Raw genomic sequence first — 14,941 nt, 5'->3', positions numbered from 1 at the left:
TTCACTGTCTGCAACTCCACCAATCTTTGTATTATATGCAAACTTACTAATTAGACCAGCCACATTTATTCCAAATCATTTATGTTGACCAAGAACAGCAGGGGTCCCAGCACTGATCCCTGTAGAACACCACTAGTCATAGCCATCCTTTCCAAAAAGGATCCTTCCTCAGCTACCCTCTATCTCCTATGACTAAGCCAGTTTTGTATCCACCTTGTCAGCTCACCCCTGATACCATGTAACTTCAACTTGTGTACCATCTGCTATGAGGGACCTTGTCAAAGGCTTTACTGAACCCCACGTAGACACCATCATCCACTTTGCCCTCATCAATTATCTTCCTCACCTCCTCAAAAAACTTGATCATGTTTGTGAGGCACTGCCTCCCCAACACAAAACCATGCTGTCAATCGCTAAAAGTCCATTTACTTCCATGTGTGCATAGATCTTGTCCCTGAGAATGTTTTCAAATGATTTCCCTACCACTGACGTGAGGCTCACAGGCCTGTAATTTCCTGGATTATCCTTGCTACCCTCCTTAAACAATGGGATTAAATTGTCTATTCTTCAGTGTTCTGAGACCTCAACTGCAGCTAAGGAGGACACAAAGATGTCTGTCAATGGTCCAGCAATTGTTCTCTTGCCTCCCTCAATATTCTGGGATAGATCCCATCAGGACATAAGGGCTTATGTACCTTAATACTTTTTAAGACACAACACCTCTTCCTATTAATAAGGAACTTGGCTTAGAAATTTGAAATGAGAACATCCTTAACTAATTATTTCTGTTTGGTCAATACCAACACGAAGTATTTGTTTAAGACCTCAGCCACCTCTTGTGATTCCACACATTGATTGTATCCTTTGTTCTTAAGTGGGCCAACCTTTTCCCTATCTATTTTCTTGCCTATACATATAAAAAGCCTTGGGCTTCTCCTTAATCCTGTTTGCTAATGACTTTTCATGACCCTCTTTAGCACTTCTAATTCCTTGTTTAAGTCGTTCCCTATTTTCCTTTTATACTTCAGCAGTTTTGACAGTTCCCATCCTTCTTAGGCCTTATGTATGCTTCCTTTTACTTTCTGGCCAAGGGCATAACATCCTGGTCATCCAAGATTCACGTAAATTACTATACCTATCCTTCATTATTACAGGACCGTGCCTCTCCTGAACACTTATCAACTGCTGTTTGAAATATTCCCACATGTCTGATATAGATTTACCCTCAAATAGCTGGTCCCAATCATGATTCTCCAGATCCTGCCTCATATGGTTGTCGTTTGCCTTGTCCCATTTTAATACTTTCACGCAAGGACTGCTGTTATCCCAATCCATGGGTATTTTAAAAACTCACAGTATTCTGGTCACTACTCCCGAAATGCTTCCCCACTAAAACCTCACTCACCTGGCCAGGCTCATTCCCCAAAACCAGGTCCAGCATAACCACTTCCCTGGTTAGACCACTGAATGTTTAATGGGCATAAAATTGAGATATGCAATGGTAGAGATGCATCTTACATCCTAGACCTGTTACAAAATAACATCACAACAGCGGCCCTTTCATTGGCTAACTCCCTCCTGGATGCTTATATTCGAGGATTATTAGTCAGTTATGCAACAAAACCTACATTGATCCCTTTTATCCATTAATTAAAATGGTTCATCTTGAAATCAAATGATTCCTTTTATCCCTTTAATTAGTCAACGTGGGAATTGTATTGAGAGGATTCCATTGTTATTAAAATTCAGATGGACATCCACTTTCAGAAGTCCTGCCCTTGACTACAGCACCTACCATTTTCATACTGGGAGTTGGGGTCGCAAGTGTTGGGCAAAGGGTGATTAACGGGGAGTGATTAATTTGGACAGATCCATGTACACAGATCCTTGAAAGTTGCCACCCAGGTTGACAGGGCTGTTAAGAAGGCATACAGTGTTTTAGCTTTTATTAATAGAGGGATCGAGTTCCGGAACGAAGAGGTTATGCTGCAGCTGTACAAAACTCTGGTGCGGCCGCACCGGAGTATTGCGAACAGTTCTGGTCGCCGCATTATAGGAAGGATGTGGAAGCTTTGGAAAGGGTGCAGAGGAGATTTACTAGGATGTTGCCTGGTATGGAGGGAAGGTCTTACGAGGAAAGGCTGAGGGACTTGAGGCTGTTTTCATTAGAGAGAAGGTTGAGAGGTGACTTAATTGAAACATATGAAATAATCAGAGGGTTAGATAGGGTGAATAGGGAGAGCCTTTTTCCTAGGATGGTGACGGCGAGCACGAGGGGGCATGGCTTTAAATTGAGGGGTGAAAGATATAGGACAGATGTCAGAGGTAGTTTCTTTGCTTAGAAAGTAGTAAGGGAATGGAACGCTTTGCCTGCAACGGTAGTAGATTCGCCAACTTTAGGTACATTTAAGTCGTCATTGGATAAGCATATGGACATACATGGAATAGTGTAGGTTAGATGGGCTTGAGATCGGTATGACAGGTCGGCACAACATCAAGGGCCGAAGGGCCTGTACTGTGCTGTAATGTTCTATGTTCTATGATTGCAATTTTTTTATAGGCATGGGTCATCGAGATGACAGCATTTGTGAAGGTGCAGCTGCCTCAGTCTGATATAATTTACACTCATGGACTGACTAAAATACAACTTCTGCACTCTTCCTCAGGGAAATTGAGGAGTATTCTTGGAGAGGCAAATTAACCTTTTTAGATGTGTTCCCTAGACACATTTGGGGAGGTTAGGCGCACTTTTGGAGAGGTAACTGCTCTTAAGAAGTGTTGAAACTAAACTTAAATGTGGGAAAGAAAAGCATAAGCTCTTTGAAACCCTCAACAGACCTTTCAAAAGGATACATCAACTTGACTGCCAAGAAAATATGTAATTCTTTCAAGATGTTGAAAACTCATGCCTTTGAAACAGTTGAAAGAAAATTATCACTAGTGCTTAACCAGAACAAAAGCATTTGCTGTTTCCCTCTTGACATAAGATTGAGGGCTATCATAACAGAATTAGTGCTGATTTCAGAACCATTCATTATCACAATGGGATGCCCAACAATTCACAATTTGATTGACTAAGTAAAGTGGTCAATGAAATTAGTCTATGAATTCAAGGGTTTGTTTTCATAAGGGATGAACTGCATTAAAATGCATTCTCAATGAAAGTATTTCTTTTGAAATAGTGATTAAATTGATGGGCAATGAAAACTTTCCTTAATCTTAACAAGGTTACTGAGTTCTGCGCTTGATGAATGTTGGATGAGTTGGCATGGCGGGTGTAAACAGAAGTCATGCATTGGTATCACAGAGAGTATAAATTACCATGAGGATAGACAAAAGGCTGAAGGCTTTGTGTTATGGGGAATAGTTTGGCATGGGGGAGAATAAGAAGCCATGGGCTTAGTAGATAGCATACGATAATGTGTTGGCATGGAGAGTAAACTGGAGTGGAGGGGTCTGAGATGAGATGGCTGGGAATCTCTTTTTTGATTTATTGTTTTTAACTCATTATTCAACAATATACCAGTACACATAAGCCAGATGTTTGTCTAGACTGTCTCTGTAGCAGTAGCCTCTGAATTACAACACAGAACATAGAAGTCTACAGCACAGGAATGGGCTGTTTGGCCCATGATATTGTACCAAAAATGATGCCAAATGAAACAAATCCCTTCTGCCTGCCTTTGGTCCATATCCCTCCATTTATTAAGTATTCATGTTCTTATCTAAATGTCCCATAAATGCCCTATCATATCTATCTCCAACACCTCCCCTCGTAGTGCATTCCAGATTCCCACCACTCTCTGTGTAAAATACTTTCCCCTCACATCTTCTTTGAATGTTTCCCCTCTAACCTTAAATGCATGGCCCTTAGTATTAGACGTTTCAACTCCAGGAAAAAGATTCTGACCATCAACCCTATCTATGCATCTCATAATTTTATAAACTTCCATGCAGTCTCTCCTCAGGCTCCACCACTCAAGAGAAAAACAACCCGAGTCTTTCTAGCCTCTCCTTTTAGCTCATACCCTCTGGTCCAGGCAGCATTCTGGTAAACCTCTCCAAAGCCCCTACATCCCCAGAATTAAACACAATAGTTGGCAAATGTGGTCTAACCAAAGTCTTATAAAGCTGCAACATGGCATCCTGATTCTTGTACTCAATTCCCCAAACAATAAAGGCAAGCATGCCATATGCCTTCTCTACTCCCCTATCTACATGCGTGGCCACTTTCAGGAAACTATGGACTTGAACCTCAAGATCATTATGTACATCAGTGCTGTTCAAAACCCTGCCATTAACTGTATACTTTTCCTCAACATTTGATCTTTCAAAGTGCAACACCTCATACTTAACCATATTAAACTCCATCTGCCATCTCTCTGCCCCTTTCTGCAACTGATCTGTATTTCACTGTATCCTTTGACAACCGTTTACACTATCCACAACTTCTCTGATTTCTGTAATCATCTGCAAACTCATGAATCCACCCATCTACATTTTCATTTAAGTCATTTATATATATCACAAGCAGCAATAGTCCCAGTACGGATGCCTGGGGGACATCACTAGCCATGGACCTCTAGCCTGAAAAACACCTTGCCACCACTACCCTCAGATTTCTATAGGCAAGCCAATTCTGAATCCATGTGGCCAAGTCACTGTGGATCCCATGTGTCTTAATCTTCTGGATGAGTCTACTATTAGAGACCTTGTTAGAATCCTTACTAAAATCCATGCAGACAATATTCACTGCTCTATCTTCATCAATCGCCTCCTTAAAAAATTCAATAAAGTTACTAAGACCTGGCGCGCACAAAGCTATATTGACTGTCCCTTATTAGGCCATGCTTTTCCAAATGTGCATAAGCCCTATCCCTAAGGATTCTTTACAATAGCTTCCCAACCACCAATGTAAGACACACCAGCCTACAGTTTCCTGGATTATCCCTATTTCCCTTCTTGAACAGTGGAACAACATTAGCTACTTTCCAGTTCTCTGGGGCCTTGCCAGTGGCTAGTTTGGATACCAAGATTTTGGTCAAGGCCCCAGCAATCTCCTTTCTTGTCTCTCTCAACAGCCGGAGGTAGATACCATCAGCACCTGGGGATGTATCCACCTTCAGGAGATTCAAACTACACTTCTTTCTTGATCTTAAAATGCCCTAACACTTTAGCATACTCCACACAAATCTCACCATCCTCCATATCCTTCTCCTGGGTGAATACCAATACGAAGTGCTCATTTGTGATCTCACCCACATTCTCTGCCTCCAAGCACAAGTCCCCTCCTTTATCGTTTAGTGGTCCTACCTTCTCCCTCATTATCCTCTTGCTTTTAATGCATCTATAGAATGGCTTGGGATTCCCTTTAACCCTACTTGCTAATGTCATTTTGTGGCCCCTTCTTGCTCTCCTAATTCCCTGCTTGAGTTTTTTTTCCTGCCTCCCTCATATTCCTCATGGGCTCTGCCCAATTTTAGCATCCTAAATCTTACATATGCTTCTTTTACTCTTTTGACTAAATCCACAACCTCCCTCATTATCCAATGGTCCCTTACCTTGCCATCTTTATCCTTCCACCTTACTGGAACATGCCAGTCCTGAACTCAGATCAGCAGGTCTCTAAACAATCCCCACATGTCTAACATGGACTTGCCTGATAACAGCTCCTACCAATTAACACTCCCTAGCTCCTCCTTAATGCTGACATAATTTGCCCTCCCCAATTTAGTACCTTTCCGCAAGGTCCTGACTTATCGTTTTTCATAGCTGTCTTAAAAATTAAGGACTTTTAGTCACTATTTCCAGAATGCTGTCCCACTGAACGGTCAGTCAATAATAGAGGAGATAAAGTCACCCACTATGACAACTCCATTTTTATCGCACCTTTCCATAATTTGCCTACATATTTGTTCCTGAATCTCTTGGTGGTTGCTGGGGGAGCCTATGGTATAATTCTACCAGATTGATTGCACCCATCTTATTATTGAGCTCTATGCCTACTGCCTCAGTGGATGAGCCCTGCGACATATCATCTCTGAGTGCAGATGTAACATTCTCCATGATTAGCAATGTAACGCCTCCATCTCTTATCCCTTCCTCTCTTATTTGTCTAAGGCAATGATACCCTGGAATGTTGAGTGGCTAGTCTTGTCCCCCTCTCATTCACTTCTCTGTGTTGGCCACAGCATCATAGTCCCATATACGGACCCAAGCTCTAAGCTCATCTGCCTTACCTATGATACTCCTTGCATTGAAATAAGCACACTTCAGCCCGTTAGTACTATGCTGTTCATTTACCTGTCTCTGACATTCCTTTCTTTCTGAATTTCTGGTCCTAACATCAACCTTCCCCTCAATCTCTTTATTTGCTGACCTGATTCCTAACCCCCTGCCACTCTGGTTTAAACACTCTGGAGTAACACTGGAGACCCTCCATGCAAGGATATTGGTTCCGCTCCAGTTTAGGTGCAATCTGTCCCTCTTGTATAGGTCAGCTCTTCCCTAGAAGAGGTCCCAATGTTCCAAGAATCTGAAATCCTGCCCCCTGCACCAGCTCCTTAGCCACACATTCATCGCTCCTATCTTTCTGTTCCTTGCCTCACCAGCACGTGGCATGAGTAGTAACCCAGAGATTACTACCCTCGAGGTCCTGCTCTTCAGCGTCTTTCCTAACTTCCTGTCCTCATTCCTCAGGACCTCATCCCTCTTTCTTCCAATGTCGTTAGGATCAATATGCACAACGATCTCTGGCTGCTCACCCTCTCCCTTGAGAATTTCGTGCAACTGCTCAGAGACCCTGGCATCGGGGAAACAACACACTATCCTGCAGTCTCAAATGTGGCTACGGAAATGTCTGTCTGTGTCCCCAACTAACGAGTCTCTGACCACCATCGCTCAGTTGGATCTTGCCTGACACTGCTCGACAGCAGAGCCAGTTGTGATGCCACAGGCCTGTTCTTGGGGTCGCCCATTTTCATCTGCTCCACTACACACCACCAGTTTCCACCCCCCGCCCCTTCCCCTTCCTCCAGAATGGAAATCTCAACCCCTAGAGTATTTGCTTCTCCTGACCCTGCACTCCTTGATGATACTATGGCTTTAAGAGATTATTTTGTTCTGCATTATTTTGAGGATAGGTTTTATGACAGAGGTCTCTTGAAAACTCATAAAGTAAACAGCTTGTGAAGCCTTTTTTTTAAACTTTGGAATGATAGAAGCAGCTTAAATGTTTCTGGTCAAGCTCTCACAGAACCAAGGTTTTGAGTTTCTTAGTTTTTCAGTAGCAGTTGTTGCTGGGTCTACTGCTGCACTACATCTCTCCCTGCTACATTCTCTCAGAGTTCTCTTAACGTTTTTTTTCTCCTGAGCTGTTGGAGTTGCATGTGAAACAACCTGTTTTCTGAATTTGCCCTTTGCCAAAGGTGTGTTCATTGGATGTTGGAAGATTGGAGCAGTGACTGTTTAGTAGCTAATTAATCTGTTGTTCTGTTAAGTGTTCCAATAGAGCTGCAACTAAGTGGATTTTTTTGTCTTTTTCTTTTGTTGTATTTTAACAACAGTGCATAAATAGCATTGAGTAGTTTAACCAATCAATTGCATCAGTGACATAATACCTTCAAAGTAAGATAAAATTTAGAGTCTAGGCTACCTTCTTAATATATCTTGAGGGGGTTTGATCTGTTCGAGGCCACAGTGACTAAGTACACTGATAGTTTCAACAGCGCAATGTATGGTAGTTAATGAAGCATTGACAGGAACCCGTTAAATCAAGTCAGTCCTCCAGGGAATCTTGTCAGCACTCACTGTTTAAACAAAATCATATCTTTAGAAAGTCAAGAGACACAGAGAAAATACAAAAGCATATGAAGTATCATCATATTAATTTACTTCTAAATGTTGAACTTCTCTTTAAATTATTTACCTTGCAAATCTGTTTTTATTTGACTGCCCATTGTGTGTATCAAATATTATCCTGATCCAAGATATTTTCTATTGTCATTTTCTTCAGTAAAGTGGTCTTACAGCGTTCCAGTTCAATGGATGAGACTGGGAGGATAGTCTGGTATTTAGCCCTCTGTCTGCTTCTGGTCCGTCTGACAGTTGGGGCAGCGTTATCTAAAGGAATCAAATCGTCAGGAAAGGTAAATGATTGGTGATGAAATGAGATATAACTAGTGACAAAGTACAGATTTCTGAAACAGTGAAACTAGAATTTATAAATCATTTGTGAAGTAGCTGGTTTATCTCCCAGGTGAAGTTAGCAGTGTCTGTCTGGGGAGTGGGAGATCCATAATTCGTCAACACTTCAGGCCTGAAGGAGATCTGAAGATCTTTCTCCTGAGGGAAAGAACAGCAGCAATTCCCCCCAAATCCCTGCGCTCTGGGCTGTAATTCCAATTTTTCTGGGAGACTGGGCAGGCCTGGGGAAAATGATTGAACAGATTAGGGCCAGAGTTTTATTTGAGCGAAATAAGACTTGTCTGAACAACGAGAATGGGAAAGAAACCTGAGGTGTAAAAGTGAGGAATGAAATATCTTCGTCACACTCTGCTCTATTTTTCTATTTAAGTTTGATGCTTTCCTGAATATGAGAAATAAATGAGTTATAAATTAAATCCAATCCTATTTGTTTTCCATTCTTTTGGACCCAGTACTCCAAATGTTGTACCAGCAATGCAAGAATATCTAACATGTTTTTTTCCATGGTCAGGTGGTTTATTTCACTGCAACATTTCCGTATGTAGCTTTGACCATCCTCCTGATCCGAGGGATTACCCTAGAGGGAGCGTCGAACGGTATTGAATTCTACATCGGAAGTCAGTCAGATTTCTCCAAACTGGCTGATGCTGAGGTAAATAGAACAAAGTCAATGATTGAATTTTAAGAATAATTCTTTGCCGTTGTATTTGGTTTTTCAGTCTTGTTTAGTTTGCTGTTTTACATAAGCATTTTAAGGATGGAATATTGGTTTTTGGGCCATATTTAAACACATAAAACACCATTTCAATCATTCTCATTACTATTCCGATGGACATTTCTTTAAAAAAAGACCTTTGACAACTTGTTTTAACAGATGGGAAATATGGAATTAGACAGTAAGGTCAATTTGCCATTGTCTTGCCAGCCCTGAAGCTGTTCTCTCACTTGAGAGAGATGACTGGTGGTGGCTTAACCTGAGGGTCACCATGCTCCAGGTGAAGGGAAGGGCTGAGAAACAGATTCTTTCATAGTAACTTCAGTCAGTGTGGGAATTGAACACACACTATTGATATCACTCTATATTGCAAATCAGCTATCCAACCAACTGTGCTAACTGACCCCCAATTCAATGGCAAGCTCTGATAGAATACGATGGCACAGTGTAGGCTGTGATGTGAAGGACAGAATAGAATGGATGTGATGGACTTGGACAGAGGAGGATGGGATGAGCTGGAACTGATTGAAGTAGGTTGATGCCACATTGGATAGGGAGGAATGGGATGAGATGGAGTTAATTCAGCAGTAATTCAGTGATGATGGGACTAGTAGGGCTGGATGGACGAGATATTATGAAGCAGTGAAAGGAGGGATCAGGCGAGCTTGGTTTGGATGAGATGAGATTTAGTGGAATGGACTGCGACAGAGTGGAATGGCAAACAATTCTTGATATTTTTTGTGACACATTTAGTTTTAACAACTAGTAACAAATTCATTCAAAAAGCTATTGCATAATCAGCTGATCAATCTATGTGTACAGGCAAATTAATAGCAATATTGCAGTTATCAGACACATTGTAACTTAGTGGCATGTCAATAGCAATCACAATTATAGAAAAGTGTCGCCATGGAAAAGAACAAGAGTCTCCCACTACACCACAGTATTAAACTTGATCTTCAATTTTCACATAGCAGTGAAAAGCAATAATGTTCCAAGGGAGAATTTGCCAGCAAATATTAGGCTGGAAAACAAAATGATAGCTCTAATTCCAATGAAAATTTTATTGATTAAAGAAGCTTCATTCTCTCCCCTTGTTGTTGACCTGTGCTGCTAACAATGTTCCTCTTTGTTAATGTAGTTTTATCTTCCCGTGTTGAATGAGTTCGAGTAAAATCTCCTTCTGCTCATTTCTTTTACCTCCTAATTACTAGGTTTGGAAAGATGCCGCAGCACAAATATTCTTTTCTACCGCTGTATCCATGGGAGGCTTAACAGCACTTTCATCTTATAACAAATTCCACAACGACTGTTACACAGATACCTTCATTGTCTGTGTTGCTAATTGTGCTACGAGTGTGTTTGCTGGGTTTGTCATCTTCTCTGTCCTTGGACACATGGCTCATGTGCAAGACAAACCTGTCTCAGAGGTTGTGCAGTCAGGTAAACTAGATCTTTTCATTAGATCTGAAATTATAATTCTTCTAGCCTGCAGGCCCAATAATCACTCACTGGCATTCCAAGCAGTTATCCTGGTGAAAGATGACTTCAAGTTCTGAAATTCTTGCAGTGAAACAGTGGTATGTCAGTCAAGGATTGATGATGAATTGTAAACTGAAAGGTTTCGAGGGGATCTAATAAGTTCGTTCAACTTTCTCCATTAAATGCCAGAACTTTGAATCAGCACAGCATATTGATCGCAATAAAATTCATTCATTCAGAAATACATAATATCGTGTAGGGCCTTGAATTTTCAGTGATGTTTCCAATTTGCTACTGCAACATTTGTCTGAGAACTTTTGTTACAGCAGAAATAAACAAAAGGCTTGGATTTTTTTTGTCTTTTATAATCAACGGGCATCTCAAGGCAATTTACTTCCAATGAATCACTATTGAGGTATAGAGATAACAAGTTGTAGAGCTGGATGAACACAACAGGCCACCCCTACCACAGTTGTATTTGCTTTTGTAATGTAATGTGGTTGTCAATATGCTCACAGCAAGCTTCCACAAAGGGAACAATGATAATGACCAGATTTTGTGATGTTGATTCAAGGATAAATACTGTTCACTACTGCAGGGAAAAACCCACTGCTCTTCTTCAAAATTGTGCCATGGGATCTTTGTGTCCTTCTGAGAGACCAGATGGACACTTGGTTTGATGTCTCATCCTAAAGACAATAGAGTTGATAATGTGTCATTAAAGTTTCAAGCCTTGTAGATGTCAAACCACACCCTTCAAAGACTGATGCAGTCCCCCATCATTGAACACTTTGTATAACCTGTGGGTATAAATTCCATCCCTGCATGCCTGTTTTAGAAACGTCACTGTAGAACCAAAACTCTGCATAAATGGATCCTGCTTAGTTTCCGACCATTAGAATAGTAAGCTGCTCAAAGCATTTTGAATCCTAGTTGCAGGAGATGGAAATGACCCAATTTTCTAGAGTGACGTTGCTCAGCTTGAAGAATGAAAAAAAAATTCAAGTAGCAAATGCTGAACAAAATAGGGTTGATTTTGACAATTTAATTTTTTTAAGAGTTATGTCAGGTTATCGTTTGTCTGTTTTAAACACCATTAATTTTACAGGACTAATTGTACCTACTTTTTTAGGTATTGGTTTGGCTTTTGTTGTCTATCCAGAGGCTCTGGCACAGTTACCATTGGCACCTTTATGGTCCATTTTATTCTTCTTCATGCTGCTTACTCTGGGACTGGACAGTCAGTTTGCCGATTTTGGTGAGTATCTTTACAATCCACCTTAATCAAAGTTAAAGGGAAATGTTTTTTTTCCTAGTTCTTTTGTGTAATTGTTACACAGGAGTTTATTCTCTCATGCTTTCAAAGAACTTTAAAGTAAAATAAGATATTGTGAATATCTCGTTTATTAACACATATTTTAGAAATACTGTAAGTTGCCTTATGTGGAATGGGCTTTTTAAAAATGAAAATAACATCCTGCCTGAGAAGTCGGTTAAAAATTAACAAGATGATTACAAGTCGGGCGGGGGGTGCGGGGTGGTTGTTTCCTGAGTTTATTTTACAAAATCAAAGTTATTATTGGGAAACAAAAACAGAGATTGTTGGAAAAGCTCAGCAGCTCTGGCAGCATCTGTGAAGGAAAAAACACTAGAGCCTGGTCACCAGACCCGAAACGTTAACTCTGTTTTTCCCTTCACGGATGCTGCCAGACCTGCTGAGCTTTTCCAACAACTTTGTTTCTGTTTCTGTTTTACAGCATCCGCTGTTCTTTGGGATTTTATTTATTTTTGGGAAAATCTGAAATAACAAATTCTGGGTTTACCCAAAACACCTACAGTTGTTCATTTTGTTCTTGGATCCAAATAAAGTCAAAAACAATTTGTAAACAAAGGGGCTTCTTGGTAGACGTAGCAATTGTGAAAAGAGTGAAATTACATCCATTAGGCAGGAAAATTATTTATGTGGGTGACAGGGTAAAAGTGTTGTTTTCTAGGTTAAAAAATAGTCAGCTTACATTTCAGTTCACGACATCCTGAAGTATGTCACATTGCCATGGAAATGGGCTGTGAGGACAGGAAGGTGCATTTCTTTCAATTTATTTGTGTGTTTGCTCATTGGAAACATTCATTAGCTAGGTTCTTCAGCCCTTTAAGATGTCAGAAGATGATAGAATCGTCCAGGAGATGTAGAGCAGTAGTGGGGACCAGGGCTGTGGGAGCAGATTAGGAGAAAGTGGTCTATGGCTGTCCAGGCTCAGTACATGGAGCACAGAGACTGTAAGGATTAACCTTGCTTTCTTCTCACAGATGCCTCCAGATGTGCTGAGTTTCGCCAGCGATTTCTGCTTTTCACCAGTACCCACAGCTCATCGACTTATTTGTTGTATAAAATCATGTTGCTTTTGATTTCCTTCTCAATATTCATTTCTAAAAGGAATAGAGTCCCAAATTCTCTAATCTATCCATGTGAATGAAACCATCCCTGAAATTATTCTCACCAATCTTCTTTGAATTACCCCTTGCACCTTCACCTCCTTCTGAAGGATTGGTACACAAAATGTAACACAGCACTTCATTGACACAGAACATCTTATAAAGATACATCATGAAGTTCCTTAGTTTTGTATTTAATGCCTCTATTGGAAAGCTCAGGCTCTGAGAATTTTAGAGAATTTTCATTCTCTAAAGCAGCAATGCAGTGGAGTTCCACATTACGTCGAGAAATCTGCAGTAATGGGGCTTTAGAAAAAATGCTGAGTGGCCACTTAGCCAAATGCTAACGGAAGGATCCTAACAATACCTCATTAATCAGAGAATAGCTGGAATGCTGAGAAGTGAATGCTTAAAAATCATGATTTAGTCCCAGCAGCAGTGAATGAATCTCTAAGATTCCGTTGCAATACTTAAAGGAACTCTTTATTCTCGAACCTAAGGCTCTACAAAATTGATAAGGTAGTAGTGTTTGCTTTGTCTATTCTGTTTCACTTTGCTCTTTACGTACAGCACGGTTTTCTTGAATTGGTACCGGGTTCCTGGCAGCTTCTGCATCACTGAGTTAGTCCTAGCACTGACTCATGACTGCTGGGCCGGAGGTGGGCTTGGGCTCCCGGTGGCATCGGTGCCCAGCTGAAATTCACGGTGCCGGAGGCAAGGGGGCAGATTTAGGCCCGATATGAAACCCGACGGCATCAGCTGCGGCGAGGTGGGCCTAAGGAGCGATAGAGTCGAGTTTGGGCCAGTGCGGCACCCAACAGCATCAGCGACGTCGGCTTTGGCAAGGTCGGACGCAGGGCTCACAGTGGCGAGGGCAATGTGGTGGAGGCGAGAAGGTGCTGAAGGGTGGCTTCTGTCATTCCAGCCGCAGCAGCGCGGTGAAGGGGGCTCGTGCCTGGCCACCGGGCTAGTGGTGGAGCACTTCACAGGAAGGACTGTAGACTTGGGCACTCTCCTTACTTCTTCATCTTTCTACATTCTATGTTTTGATTTTTGTTTTCTGTGTTTTGACATGGCGCCAGAGAGTCGCGACCTATGCAACGCCGTATTTTGTGACAAGGCACATCCGACAGTGAACAAATCAAATTCGCGGAATCTTGCGGCATCTTTTTCTTTCACTCGACCGCTCTGGGCTGTTCGCATTTCTATGTACATGTTCACAGTCTCTGCGGAAATTGGAAGAACCGTGAGGAATCACCGTTGCTGATATTGCTGAGCAAGTACTCACCCACACTTTCAGGCTCCCCCGTTCGTCCCCCACCCCACGGTGCAAAGGCTGTAGCTATCCATGATAGAAGACACCTTCGGTCTTCCAGTCACTGTGGGATGGCTGCTGGGAATATTGCCTCTCTCCCTGAAATCCTTATTCAGGAAGGGAATGCCAGTTTAACCCACCCATGTCTCTCCTCATCCTTGTTGATATGAAATCTAGGAAAGGCCGTCGGGTGAATAAAAATGCTTCAGCCTGTTTACTTGAACTGACCTGCTGAGGATGGGGTGTCTGCATAGCCATTTTCTCCAGCTGGTTGTTTGATTGCTCGCTGGATTTATGACGGGATGTGTCAGAATAGCAGAGCGCTGACTTGATCCCTTGGCAGCAGAATCACTTATCATGTCAATGGAACGTTTCTTCTGCTCCTTAACTTGTGCTAGAAAGTGAAGTCACATGGGGTCCAGGGTGTGCTAGCTAGATGGATAAAAAACTGGCTAGGCAACAGGAGACAGTAGTAGTAGAAGGGAGTTTCTCAAATTGGAGACCTGTGACCAGTGGTGTTCCACAGGGATCTGTGCTGGACCACTGTTGTTTGTGATATATGTAAATAATTTGGAGGAAGGTGTAGGTGGTCTGATCAGCAAGTTTGCAGATGACACTAAGATTGGTGGAGTAGCAGATAGTGAAGGGGACTGTCAGAGATTACAGCAGAATATAGATAGACTGGAGAGTTGGGCAGATAAATGCCAGATGGAGTTCAATCCGGGCAAATGCGAGGTGATGCATTTTGGACGATCAAATTCAAGGGCAAACTATACAGTAAATGGAAAGGT

General features: G+C 41.7%; 1 protein-coding gene across 6 annotated transcripts in view; it reads left to right on the top strand.

Moving 5' to 3' along the window:
* Positions 1 to 14,941, top strand: part of LOC125458776 (sodium- and chloride-dependent neutral and basic amino acid transporter B(0+)-like) — a 45,911-nt gene that overhangs the window by 18,120 nt on the left and 12,850 nt on the right. For all 6 annotated transcript variants that reach the window (XM_059651503.1, XM_059651504.1, XM_048544423.2 and 3 more), the window contains exons 6-9: positions 8,015 to 8,147; positions 8,717 to 8,857; positions 10,135 to 10,363; positions 11,535 to 11,660. In XM_059651503.1, coding sequence (XP_059507486.1) covers positions 8,015 to 8,147; positions 8,717 to 8,857; positions 10,135 to 10,363; positions 11,535 to 11,660 — 629 coding nt within the window. The remainder of the gene's footprint in view (positions 1 to 8,014; positions 8,148 to 8,716; positions 8,858 to 10,134; positions 10,364 to 11,534; positions 11,661 to 14,941) is intronic.

This window comes from Stegostoma tigrinum, chromosome 15 (assembly GCF_030684315.1).
Source record: "Stegostoma tigrinum isolate sSteTig4 chromosome 15, sSteTig4.hap1, whole genome shotgun sequence".
Lineage (NCBI taxonomy): Eukaryota > Metazoa > Chordata > Chondrichthyes > Orectolobiformes > Stegostomatidae > Stegostoma > Stegostoma tigrinum.
The sequence above is the reverse complement of the archived record's forward strand: the minus strand, read 5'-3'. Positions and strand labels throughout refer to the sequence as shown.